Below are 13,814 nucleotides of genomic sequence, written 5' to 3'. Positions count from 1 at the left end.
CAAGTAAATGGATCACAATCTAAAAAAAAAAAGTTTCAATCACGAAGTTTAAATTTACTAACAGGACACTTTGTTTCTGTTTGTGTGCATTTTTCTTTAGACTGTGAAAACTTTTGTCATATTTTGATAGGGATCTTCACAGGGAGAATAGAAATTAAAAAAACCAAAACAACAGCTCCCTCCCCAAACCCAGACCTGTCATTACAAGTCAGGGATCTGTGTCTTTATGGGAAGTGCTTGTGGTTGGAGTGCTCAGAAGCTGGAAGGTGGAGGAGGGCAGGCAGGTGTGGGTGCACAGCTGGGATCAGAACATTTTATTTCCAAGGTAGCTGCTCCCATCCTGGCAGAGTTTACCCACGGGGGGTGTGCATGTGGGCATGGGCTTCTCTGAGTGCAGTGCTTGTTCACTCCCTCCGTTTGCTGCTTGGGACACTGAAAACGTGTCACCCTAACATGTCACAGACACTTGGATTTGGCTTCTCTAAGGATGAAATGGGTTTGTTCCTCTGGCTGTGTTGCCTGAGTTGAAGCTCTCACACTGTTTTTCATTTCTGTGGGGCTGGTTGGACTCTCCAGGACACTTTACTGCTGAGTCAGCACCTCCTGTCATTGGCAGAGCACACCCAGTGAAAGAACTGGGTGTTAAGGAAGAAGACGACCAGAATTGCTTTGACATGCCGTGTTTCTCTGCCCTCAGACCCACTGGGATGTTTCCATGGCGGGGAGTGTGTCCACAGAGCCGTGTGTGACTGCAGCCTCTTCAATGCCACGGGCCCCCGGTGCCAGGCAGGTGAGGGGAGAGAAAAGAATCCTGGCTGAGTTTCTGGGCTTGCACTGCTGCTCCCACAGCTGCACTGACTGCTCCCTGCCTGAAGGCTCCCCTCATGCTGGAGCATTTCCCCCCTCTTTTCCTTTATGTTCTTGTATTTCCCAGCGTGTCTCGGGCACTGCCCCGTCCCAGCTCCTGCTGGAATCAAAAGGCAGCGCTGGGTCTCAGGTGACTCTCCCTTTGTTAGTGCATAACACAGGTGCTGAAAGAGATCATGTGTGCAGGACGTGGGGCCAGTACCATTTCGAAACTTTTGATGGACTCTATTATTACTTTGCTGGGAAATCCACCTACGCCCTTGTGAGGCACACAGAACTGGATGAGCAGAGCTTTTCCATACAGGTAGGCAATGCTGCCTCTACATTCTCTTGAGCTGCTGTTGAAATGCTAATCATGTATTAATTTTAAGGCATTAAAAGTAACTTGAGATGATTATATAGGGGATTGCAAAATGTAATTTAGATGTGATTTTAACATCATGTGGGCTGCCAGTTGCTGTAGCATAGAATGCAAACAGCTGGAATGAGATGGATGTGTGTCCTTCCAAAGCCTGCTTTGTTCACTCAGAGCTGTGAAAAGACCATTCCATGACCGTGGCTGTGAAAACACTGCTCAGTTTTTTCCACAAGAGGGGGACCAAACTTCTTGTTCCCATGCTGAGTGCAGATTTGGGAGTATTAGTTCTGTTACATGTTTAGTGCAAAGAATTTGATTAAAATGTTGACTTTGTGATTTTTATTTGGCAGGTGAATAACGATCCTGAATGCCATTCTTCTCCTTATTCCTGCAAAAGGTCCATTAGTTTGTTCTTTTCTGGAGATGAACAGATAGAGCTGAGCAGTGAAGTCACCTATAAAGGATTTGGGTAATTGCAGTCATGTTTCTAATGCTGTAGTTGCACTGGAGTTAATATCATGGCACCATTCTGATAATAGAGATGTAAACTTATTCCTTGGTAAGCTGAAAAAGCATCCAGAGCACAGCTGCAATAATGACTCTCCATTTACAGAGGAGTGTCTGAGAGAGGTGATAGCTGAATTAGTGGTATATAGAATTAAGTATAATCATTGACATTCATGATTTTTGCTGCTATTTGCAAATTCATTTGGCTTAGTGGAGTTATTCAATATTTAAATCAGGGATTTTCAGTTGTAGGAGGAAGGCAATCAGCAAGTAATTTATTTTTAATGGTTCCATTTTGAAATGCAGTATTATTTTTGGTTCTGTGTGTCATTCCAGAGTACAATTGCCTTATGTTATTGGGAACTTACACATCCAGAAGCTGGCTGGATACTTCCTGGTGAGGCACCAGTATGCCTTTACCCTGGCTTGGGATGGAACATCTGCAGTGTACATCAAAATGGCACCAGAGTACCTGGGCAAAACCCAGGGACTGTGTGGAAACAATAATGCAGTTGTGCAGGATGATCTGGAAACCAGTTATGGTGAGTACTTGAGGTACTCCTGTTGTCTGATGTGGTGGTTGTTGTTTTTGTTTTTTTCTGGTGGAAAAAATGTTACTCTGCTTAGTTCTCAGTTGTAATGCTGATTGAATTTAAGGTGGGTGACTTTTGAAATGGAGAATATGGTATGGAAATTCTTCCACTAAATGATATTTAGTGAAGAGGCCCAATTTCCATGTAGGTGGGGCTCTAGGGAGGAAGATCTTAAACTTGTCTTACTCAATTACCTACAATGGTATTTGTACTTCAGTTTCCTGGGACCTGAAAGGTAAAATCTGTTTTTAAATGTTCACTGCCCTTTTAGAAATGTTGCAACCTGTGAAAGCCTGAGGTATTGCTATTGGAAATAAATCAATAATTAGTAAATCAAATCATTGAAAACTGTCAAATGCTGTTTGATCTGGCATTGCATATATGCTAATGCTTTCAGAAATCAAGAAATCAAGTTGTTTATATTAATACCAAGATCAAGGGGTCGTTTCCCTCTCACCTTTCTCAGTCCCTTAAAGCTCATTTGTAGCACAAGGGAGTGAATTCCCTGTGCAGGAGCTTTATCCACTCAGCCTGGGGAGCAGCAGGAGGGAACATGTGGCAAGACATGCATTTATGGTAATCCAAGCACTAATCAATGTCCAAGGTGGATAATAATAATAATAATAATGATGGATGAATTGGTTTAACCCTAGTATGGACATTTCTGTTTAAATAAGTCACACCTTTATTTGGCTAATTCAATCGTTTTCTACCATTGCAGTGACCCAGGAATTCCTCATCTTTCTTGGGTTTTAGACTCCCTGTTGGGAGTTTGCTACAAAGTAGCAGCATAGACCTATGTATTATTTATTAATTTATTTAAGCTTTTTATTAAAGCTTTTCTTTCCTTTATTGCATTATGGACTAAGGCAGGCACAGCCCTTCTCCCTTAAATCCCTTCCTTGCCAAATTGCCTGAGTAATCTGCTTTATGCTGTATGAAAACCCATTTCTGTAGCTCCTTTTAAAAGAATTTTTTTGCTTCTTGAAAGACCAGATTGATTTCAGCTGATTCCCTGAGTAGTAGGAAGGGTTAAGTGTTCTCTTCGTGGTGTGCTTTGATTTTTGAAACGTTTCCCTGGGAAATCCTATGGAAGCACAGTTGTAATTCCAAGTCACCGTGTCTCTGTGTGTGTCTTGTGTCTAGGAAAACTGACAGATGATGTGACAGAGTTTGTAGAGAGCTGGGAGGAAAATCCTCCCCAAGGAGCAGCCAGCTGGGATAAATCTCTGCTCAATGAACCACCGTGTGTGAGACAAAGCCATGAATCTCTGCAGGTTTGCATCTACACAAAAGGATTATTGCCATAGCTGGTGATCCTAATTGGAGCAAGAATTTGACTTAATTTTAGTTTTCAATGAATAGTTTGACAACTTTTAAAAGCTTTGAAGGAGACTGAAAATATTCACATCTCTTTTTGGGGATAGTTTCATTAAAATGCTTGTTTGCAGCAGGTCTTCCCTTGTCTTCTCATCACCCCACTGCTCCCCCCCCTTTTCTTCCATATTTAATTCTTGAGCTTTTCAAATATTATACTCTCTGCATAGCAGCCAATGGAAGTGTTTGACTATGAAACTGAATGAGTGGCAAGTTGTAAAATATGAGATTCTTCTAGAACTTATCTATAGGAAGGAAAGAAAGAAGCAGGGAAGCAAAACCAGAGTCAGAGCAGAGTTCATTTGCCAGAGTTTAAAAAGAGAACTATTGTGGCTTTTTTCCATGACTTTGAAGTAATTTTTCATTTTAATTAGTATTTTCAGGCTATAACCCTTAAATTAAAGTACTTTGAAACTAAAGCTGGTGCCAGCTATGGTTTATTTCTCTTCCCTTTTACTATGTAATTCAATTAAAATAAAGGCATTTGCAGGTCGTCTTGGCTTAGCTGAAAGATTATCTGTGCCCTTTTTGGGGAAGGGATGTGTTTTACTGCCACTGGTGTGACCTTGGATGAAAGGTCCAGTGTTATGGAAACTCTGACATGGGGAGCAATGTGTTGCTGAACTGCTTCTGTCTGGTGAGAGGAAAATGATTCCTAGACACAGACTACTCTGATTTTCCACAGCATTCTATTTAATTCTGCTTGTGTTTATTTTTGCAAACCTCATTACAACAGCTGTCCCTTTCATTTCAGAGGGTGTATGCCCTGTGTAATATCCTGCTACATCCCCCATTTAAGCCATGTCATGAGTATGTGAGTCCTCTTTCTTTTATGGCAAGCTGCACAAATGATCTCTGCATGTAAGTGAATGCTTTTGGCTAATTGCAAAGCTATTATAAAAAAAAAAATAGTTCTTCTGTCATAAGAATGACTTTTCAATGTTAAATGAACTGATTTCTGGCTTTCTCTGCATGTGAGTTTTTATCTGACATTGTTATCTTGCTTTTCTCACTTGTTATGGTTTTACTGCTGTGGAATGCTGTGGAGCTGTTCCTGCTTTCTTTATATAAGAAATAAGAATTGTATAAGAATGACCAAAGTCAGGCCCAGATGTTTTTTTGATGTGTTAGTCTGTGTGCCCTGAACATGTCACCTGTTTTGATTCTGAGTGTACAACATCCTTAGGTGCTTTCTGCCATTCTAAAGCCTTCTTATTATAATGAAAAAGTGAACAGGTCAGGTTCTGCAGGCTGTGTGGTGATCCATTGAAAAGAGGAATTTGAGAACCATTTGAACTTATGCTAACATTTCATAACCTGCTATACTCCTGGTCTGAGCACTTCTGACTAGTTAAATTAAAAAAATACAAACAGGTCAGAAGATAATGTCCATTTCTTGTACCCTGGTGGCTCAGATTTTACACTTCCTTCTTGTGAGTTTTCTGTAGGATGTTACTCCTTCCTTAAAAATCAAGACCTTTATTGAATTTTCCTTATACTGCTGTATTTCTGGCTTTTGTGCATTCATTCAGAAAAACAGTGTCAGGTCTCAAATGTATTGATACTTGTACTGATGACTTCTCTTCAAGTGTGGCAGAAAGTTTGGGGTTTTTTTTTTTTTTTATCCTTTTAAGACTTTTCACCTGGTGCAGCAGCACTGACCTTAGAGCATTGTTAAAGCAGGTTGGGGCAGCGTGGGGTGGATGCTGTGCAGGAGCCCCTGGGGCTCTGAGGGTGTGCAGGACTCACCCAGGTGTCCCTTTGTGTGTGTGGAAGGTCGGCAGCTGAGGATGCAGCGTGGTGCCGAGCCCTCACCGAGTATTCCAGAGCCTGTGCCCAGGCAGGAAAGCCCCTGCAGGGATGGAGAGAACACTTCCAGCAGTGTGGTAATGCCTCTGCTCCAAAAGGCTGCCCTTTGTAGCTTTAGTTCTTTGCCTTTCTCCAGTTTTGGATTAATATAATTCCTAATGAAGCTATTGAGTCAAACTCACCTCAAGGATGCATAGGTGCAATGGATTTTCTCTTTAATATGTATAATTTATACTGAATTCATTTCAAGCACTAAGCCTATTAAAATGTCTTTCTTTAAGGTGATTAATAATTTTTATTTTCCTGGAGCTACTCTTTCAAATACTGTCGAAGTCATGGTTTTGTGATACATAAAATGTGTGCCATGAGTCTTAAGAATAAATTTAAATTGCATTTGCATAAGACTTCATCCTACAAGTCACATAAAGTAAGTTTGGAAGAGGTTATTTAACTTGTTCACCTGCCTGCAACACGAGACCAAAACTGCTTTGTCATCCATGACAGAACCACTGTAGTTCCAGAAAAATCTATTAATGGGTGTCCTGACTGCTTCTGATGATGGTCTGAGACTAAATAGCTCTGTTGTGAGGAAGTGTAATTTAAGATTTTCCTTCTTAATGCACCTTTGATGGAGAGAATGTGAATATATATAGATAAATGATAAATATAGATAAATATATATCAATCCATATTGATACATCTATATTTTTTGATCAATATATATCAACCCATATATCTGTGTTAGGAAAGCCATTCTTTTAGGGGATGATTATCTAGAGAACAGACCCCAGCTGCCATGCCTGAAAACACACACCTGAAAGAAACGTGTGCAGTCCATTGAAGCTCTGTGCCAGCAGCTCTAGACCTTTAAACTCCAGTTTCTCCATTCCAGCCATTACCTGTCCTGCACCCTTGACCTACAGGGAGTGCCTCAGGTGCTGCCCAGAGTCGTGTCACCAGCAGTCCCAGTGCATTGGCAGTGAGCTGCACTGCATCGATGGCTGCTACTGCCCCGAGGGTGAGTTCTTAGACACACAAATTTTATTTTACACAGCCACTGCCCAGAGGGTGAGTTCTTAGACACACAAATTTTATTTCACACAGCATTCAGCTGCTTCCTCCCCGTGGCCACTGTGCAGGACAGAGAGCAGTGACAGCAGCACACACAGACCTCCTTAGGGAAAAGAAGGCGTTTATTGAGAGCACAATTCATATTGATAGCATTTTCTGCAGAGCTAAGACAGGACAGCAGCTCCTTGGATAATTGGGAGAACACAGTGAGTCCCATGAGATTTTCCTAAATCTCTAACACCTCCCCAGGTTTACATCCCTCTGACCTGACCAGGATAAAAGCAGGAGCTCTTTATAAACTGAGTGCCAGCAGTGTGGGTTGCTGACGTTTTTTCTTACTGACAGGAACCTTTTCATCCCTATAAACAGCAGGAATAGGTTTCAGCTCAGATTCGTGTTCTAGCTGTAGAGCTACACAATTTCATTGAAAAAGGTTTGCCCTGTTACAGGGCAGGCATCCTCCTGGTTGTGGTGGTTGCTGATTGGTTTTTGTTGGTGGGGGAGAATTATTTTGGTGGCTTGGGGTTTTGGTTTTTTTTCCTGGTTATGGTGATTAGAAAAGCTCAAAAACCATGACATAAATACAAATCATTCCTGCAGCCAGAAACAAGTTTTGATTCTGAGGTTCTTAGACTGTTGTATGATTCTGGCAAGTGAGGTATTTAGCAGTGTGGTTATTAAAACTTTGCCCTCATAACCAAAATAGATGTTGATTATCCACTTTTCCCACTTTTCCTTTAATTATTGGCTTCTGTTGAGTACAGAATTCTGTCTAAAACAGGACAGAGAAAGTCATGCCATGGATCTTCAAGTCCTGCCTCTTATATGTACCCTGATTAATTATAAGCTTATTAATATTTGTCATAATTATGCCTTTTATGGTTTAGTAAATATTTTTTATTTTTTTTCTTGTCCTCTGGTCAGAAAAGAATAATAATAATTATAGTAATCAGGGAAAAATGACAGAAAAAAAATCAATAAAATGAGGACCATAGAGGAAAAGATTTGCAACTGTGTTAAAAATTAAGCCAAATGTGCTCAAAGCAGCCTGTGAGTTTGGGTTTGTTATTTTGTGTATGTATCACCCAGTAATGAAATATTTGTTATTTGCACTATGTTTATTGTATCTCAAGAAATTTAGTGACTTGATCACTGTAATATAATTTATTTATTGTAATTCAAATGCACTTCTTTTGGAGGAAATGACTTGCAAAAGTCTAGAGGTTTATTATCATACATGAGTGACCAGTGGTTTTGTTCTTGAATATAATTGTTAGTGCTCTGTCAGCCATTGTAATGGATATTTCATTTTTCTCTTGTTATTTTTTCTTCTAGGCTTAATTTATGAAAATGAATTGTGTGTGAAGCCTATGGACTGTCCTTGTGACTACCATGGAAATTTCTTTCAGATGGGTTCAGTGGTTTATGAAGAATGTAATAATTGGTGAGTAACTTTTCTTTTTACATTGTGAACCAAATCCTTTAATGATCATATGAAACAACTTCTTCAAGGCCAATTTCAGTTAGAAATTGGATAAACTTGGTAAGTACTCACTGTTTCAACATAACAAATTGTTGTTCTGTGTATGTTTTGAAGTTATGGAAAAGATAAATTATGAAGCCATTAATGTGGAAGAAGAGAAAATGACAAATATTGCAGAGAATATTGTAATGTTTATGCTGTTTTTCACTTTGTTTTTATTTTTAAGGGAGAGTTCAATCTAGAATTCCAAATCTGAACGGGAGAACTGTGCTGACTTTGTGTCCTGTTTGTGTTGTCCACTTGGACATCAAGAGCCTAATGTAATTGTGACATTAAGCTGCTGTTCTGGAATTTCTAAGTTAATTTTATAAATTGGAAAGAAAAATGTGTAGGAAGAGAAAGTGCCTTTTATTGGATCACCTTAACTGAAGAAAATGGATGAGTTTGCAGATGTACAACTTTTTTTTTTCCCCCTAACAATTCTTATTTTTAAAAGTCATAAGATTAAATTGCTTGTGTTTATTCTTCTCAATGCTATTAATCCTTAACTTTCCTAATGATTATTAAGGAGCTAAAAAGAAATGATAGTGACACTGGATGTGTGGAGGAAATTGCACATGATCATGTCCTCATGACAAGATTCCAGCCATTCTAAGGACAGTGATAACTCCTTGTACCCTTTTGTAAAGCTCAAGCTGTGTATCATTCACAGAATTAAAGTATAAAATCTTTTTGTTTTGATTTCAGCACCTGCATTGGAGGAAAGTGGATCTGTACAAATTTCACATGTCCAGGTATGTGAAAGTCTCGAATACTTTACTGTTTAATACCTCAATTCTTACTTCAGTAAATATTACTTTTAGATGTTAATATGACGTTTCATTATGTAATTTGCATTTTTATTTCAATCTACACACTCAGTAGATTAAATATTAAAATAGCCCGGCTTAACAGTTAAATGTGTTAATGTTCCTGAAAATCAGTTTTGACAGCCACAAATCAAATACCCATAATATAAGGGTGACAAATCTTACTGTCCCCTTCTGAGGGAGGAGCAGTTCAGGTATCCTGGCCTGGCATCAGGCAGGAACTCCATAAGAAAAGCAAGGAAAAGTTTGGTTTCCTAATTGTACCATAACCACAATTTTCTAAGTTACAGGATGTGTCAGAGTGTATGAGCTGTGGAGAGAGTGCTGTGTTTATGCCCTGTTTATGTGCATTATTTGATATTTTCCAGCCGAGTGCTCAGTGTCAGGAGACTCTCACTTTGTGACGTTTGATGGGCGCAGGTTCACTTTCCAAGCCCCCTGCCAGTACATCCTGGCCAAGAGCCACAGCTCGGCAGCCTTCACCATCTCCCTGCAGAATGCTCCCTGTGGACAGGTAGGGCTCGAAGCCTTCTGGCACATTCGTGCCCTGGAGGGCTTTAGTTCAGGGGGATAAAAGGCATTCCAGAAGAAAAGCAAGCTGCAAGCCTGTGGAATGTGTAGCTGATGCTGAGGGTGCTGTTGGAGGTGATTCTAAGGTTGGTCCTGTTTTATATTTGGAAGTTTCTGATGCTGTGCACAGGTGTCACCAAATATTTTGTCTGCCTTCTGTCCAAAACCTGTTCTTTCCTTTATTTTGTATGTCCATTTCTGTCCAATTTCATCTATTTTAAAACTCTCTGTGAGGTGTGGGACACTGGTAAGGTTGTTGACTACAGAGTTTCAAATAAATGTCTCTCCTGTGGTTTCTAGGAGGAGTGCATCAGGATACCAGGTGAGATATGTGACAGGGCCTAGAAAAGTGGATTCCTGGGTAGCAAATAAAATTGCTGTGTGACACTAACAGCCTTTAGCTCTTTGAGCTAGAAGAGTTACAGTGAGGACTGTGAAATGAAATTAAATGTTGGCAAGGACATGCATATTTAAAAAGCTTCTAGGCTTTAAGCTCTGTGTGCATTATTCTTGTGATCCTGCTAGTATTTCTAGTTTATAGGAAGATTGAGGCTGTTTCAAGGTGTATTTGGTTGTTGTTACAATTCCCCACTGTAACTGCATATTTTAGTTAGCTTGGTTTTGTTTTAGCAAGTTGGGCTGGCTTCATTTGGAATCCTGAGGAATTGATTAAGTTAGTATCATCTCAGTGAAAAAAAGAAAATAAAAAGCATAGCTGAGAAACCAAACATAAGCATGCATCTATTCAGTCAGTGTCATAGTCTTGGAATTTTGCAGAGTCCAAGGAAGGTGGTTGTGTATAGTGTAGCTGTACTTTATCATGGAAGAAAAGCAAAGCAAATCCCCAGAGAAGCTGTCCAGGAAACTTTTTTTTATCAAAGTTGAGTTGAGGCCAAAGTGGCTTTTTGCAGAAGCTCCCAGCAAGGGACCTTGCAGCCTGACCAGTGTGAAAACCCCTCAGTTGAGCAAATACCTGCTGTGGAAATGGGCACAGCATGGATGTGTCTCATTCCTTTGTGTTAGGAACAGTTCAGTGTAAAAACCAGACAGAATTGTGCTTCTTGGTTTAGTCTTTGTGCTTAATTTTTGTTGGGGAAAGTGAGAACAAAGCTGGTTTGCTTTCTGCAGCTTTGCCTTGCAGTAACTCCTGAATTCTTCAGCCTGCCTTAGTGACTTTGCTTCATGTGCCTCTGGGCCCAGGTGGTTTGTAGGTAAAAACCCCCAGATTCTCTCGGTTTCTGCATGGTGGGTACTTCACCCAGCCTTTAGCAAAGGTGACCTGATCAGTCCCTGGCAGGTGTAGATTGTACAGAGTGCAGCGTTCTGGGTGTTAACAATCAGTGGGTAATCAGAAGATTATGGGATATCAGGGCTACATGCTGCTCATTTAATTATCAGTGTACAGGTGGTAGGAGGGCTGTGAGAACAGGTTTTGTAGTTTAATGCAAGAATGTGGGGCTTCAGAGCAGCTATTCAAGTGTCTAATTTTCAACCAGCTGGTACCACTTGGCAGCAGAGCTGCTTTTCAGTTCCCCAGGCACCCTCCATTATCTTTTTTTCCCATTTATTAAAATTAATGAATTGAAATGGGAAGCTGAAAGATTTGTAATGTGGAATCTCATATTTCTTGATGGTTTGAGATTTGATGTGCTTCTTTAAAAAAGCCTTATCACTCCCATCTCATTCAAGCAGACTAGAAAATGTGGAAAGAAAATACCTGGGGAGATTTTAGCTTTCTGAATCACAAAGAATCCAGTCATCCTGAGCCTTCGAGTTGGTGACATAAACAGTCATCAGGCAACAAGTTATTTCAAAACGATGTGAAATTTTGTTTAAGCACTTTCTGGAAGGAGAATCAGTCAAGTGATCAGCACAGCTTAACCTTATCTGAGTTTCAGGTGACAGCCTCCCTGGCTTTGTAGTTTGTATGATGAGAAGGTCTTCTGAATATAGATTTTTTTTATTTTTTTTTTAAAGTGTCTAATGAGAGAAATGGCCATTCCTGTGAAAACACCTGCCAAAAGCTGGCAGGGGCAGTGCTGTGAAAGAAACATTCTATTGGAACAGAGAACAATTGTCAGGCAGAATTTCTCCTCCAGTTTAAGCCTGAAGGAATAATAAAGCTTTTGTTGATGCAGTGTAGTAATGTATATACTGTGTAGGGTTGTTTTCTTGGTGTTCCTCTGCTCTTCTGCTCTTCATGCCACCTGCTGTTCTTTTATTCAGTTTTTAAAAGACCAACAGTATTGTCAATTTGCAGCCATTGCTGCTGAATGAAATGCACAGAAACCAAATTTCTTAGTAAAGAGGCAAGACAGCAAGATAAGCCACAAGCACATGGCTTCACAGGGCAGAATTCTGTCTTCACTGGAACTCCAGGAGAGCTGGCTGAGCTGATGAAATATCTCCAATTATTTTTATAACTTCCTATTTCCAAGTTTCATTTTATCACTTCGTCTGCTGCTGAAAGATCACTGTTGCATTATTATCTAGGGACAGGGAAATTCTGCATGTAGTTTTTTATCTTTACACACTGTGTGTACTTGTGTCCATGGTGTTTGAAGAGCTGACAGATGATCTGCTAGTTCAGCATCTGTCAGAGCCCTGTGGTGCTGCCCAGGCATCCTTGCAGCTCTAGGAATGGTTTTCCACAAGCAGGGAAACGTTTGCCCTGTGTTAAACAAGGCCCAGTGCAAGTCAGAGAGAGTTAATAAAAGTGTAAATCTTTGAGGTGAATTCTGATCTCCTGTCACCGTGAATGGTGCCATTCACTGTATAATTTTGATGTTTGTGCAACTGTCCAAAAGTTATCTTGACTATTTCTTCAGTGTCAGCACTGAAGCAATTAAAACTTGACTGTTTAATCATGAGCCATGCCTTCACTGGAGGCAGTGGGGCTGGGTGATGCAGCCTCCAGCACCTCTGGGGTTATTCCTTGGCTGCAGATCCAACCAGTGCAGAATTTCCTGCAGGGAGACCCAGACTGCTCTTTGACCAAGGGATTTCACACATGTCTGTGTCTGTTCTGGACTGTTTTGAATTTGTGCTCAAAATGGTGTTGTGGCAGCATTGAGACATGGAAGATGCATAATGGAGATGAGAGTAAAATGAACAAATAGTGTGACAAGAGTGGACCCAATTTTTGCCATTTTTCTGGAATAGCTGTTAAATGGATACAGGGTCTTGCAGTGGAGGAGGCTGGACAGGAGAAACAGGAGTTGGCTGCTTCCCCCTTTCATCTGTGGATGGCAGGGAATGGACAGTCCCAGCTCCATCCAGCCACACTAAGCCAGTGTAAATAAGTTGATGTCTCAAGCTATGGTCAAGAGATTTGAATGTAGTATGGGCTGTCAGAAACCTAATTTCCCTCTAGATCAATGAGCCAAAAATGGAGACTGGGATTCTTATGGCTTTTATCACGTAGCAAGGTCAGTGCTGACATGGGGAGGTTGAATTCATCTCTCAATCCACCTCTGTGCCTGATTCTCTTTGCTAGAATTTCTCTTTTTAAAAACTTAAATAGTGATGAAATTCAGCCTGTTAAGAAAAATCTGCTAATCTGCTGTAATTAATATACTTGCTTTAACAAGCATTCTTTCCATATTGACATTGGAAGCCAAAGTACCTGCAGTTACTCTGCAAAGTGGGAGTCCTGAAAATTGATTGTAACTGACTTCTGTTCATCACTGCTCTGACTTGTTTCCATGTTAATTAATGGAGATGTGTTTGTTGTAGAATTTCAGTCAATTAGCTGCTTTTGGTACTGTTGACAATTAAGTTTCACTGAAGAGTGTGGGTATAAAAAGAAGTAAATAGGATTGGTCTAGGATTGTATTTTTTTAATAATGTTTTTTCTAGACTGCAGTGCAGTGTTCTTACTCATGTTTTTTTTCTACATGACATTTTGCCTTGGAGAAGTGAAATGTAAATGAGAATGAGCAGTGGGAGCAGCAAGAAGCAAGCTGGGCCAGTTGGATGTTGGGATACTCTGTGCTGTCAGGATGCTGTGTGTTACATCAATATTCATCCACAGAGCTTATGAACATGCTCCACTCTACAACTCCCCTCAGAAACAATGAACTTCAGTGCTGATTTAAAAAATGATTCACGAGATGCTTCTGTCTTTCATTAATGTTTGCCTTCAAAAGAATTTTAGGTGTTAAAATATGCTTTATAAGACCCTGGGTATGTCAGAACACATTACAGTACAAATCTGGAGGTTTGGTGCACTGCTCTGTAGATAATGCAGCATTGTTAGTGAGCATCAACTCGGCCTCAGTGGATCTTTTAATCAGGGTGTCTCATGAATT

General features: G+C 40.2%; 1 protein-coding gene across 1 annotated transcript in view; it reads left to right on the top strand.

The window, feature by feature from the left end:
* The window catches only part of OTOG (otogelin), a 127,451-nt gene that overhangs the window by 3,877 nt on the left and 109,760 nt on the right, over nucleotides 1–13,814 (top strand). Inside the window, exons 3-13 of the mRNA XM_088175726.1 lie at nucleotides 698–790; nucleotides 935–1,171; nucleotides 1,576–1,694; nucleotides 2,069–2,274; nucleotides 3,472–3,602; nucleotides 4,457–4,563; nucleotides 5,479–5,588; nucleotides 6,404–6,529; nucleotides 7,918–8,026; nucleotides 8,813–8,859; nucleotides 9,303–9,448. Coding sequence (XP_088031852.1) covers nucleotides 698–790; nucleotides 935–1,171; nucleotides 1,576–1,694; nucleotides 2,069–2,274; nucleotides 3,472–3,602; nucleotides 4,457–4,563; nucleotides 5,479–5,588; nucleotides 6,404–6,529; nucleotides 7,918–8,026; nucleotides 8,813–8,859; nucleotides 9,303–9,448 — 1,431 coding nt within the window. The remainder of the gene's footprint in view (nucleotides 1–697; nucleotides 791–934; nucleotides 1,172–1,575; nucleotides 1,695–2,068; nucleotides 2,275–3,471; nucleotides 3,603–4,456; nucleotides 4,564–5,478; nucleotides 5,589–6,403; nucleotides 6,530–7,917; nucleotides 8,027–8,812; nucleotides 8,860–9,302; nucleotides 9,449–13,814) is intronic.

The sequence above is a fragment of the Sturnus vulgaris genome, chromosome 18, assembly GCF_052056855.1.
Source record: "Sturnus vulgaris isolate bStuVul1 chromosome 18, bStuVul1.hap1, whole genome shotgun sequence".
Classification (NCBI taxonomy): Eukaryota; Metazoa; Chordata; class Aves; order Passeriformes; family Sturnidae; genus Sturnus; species Sturnus vulgaris.
This window is presented reverse-complemented; position numbering and strand designations above follow the sequence as displayed.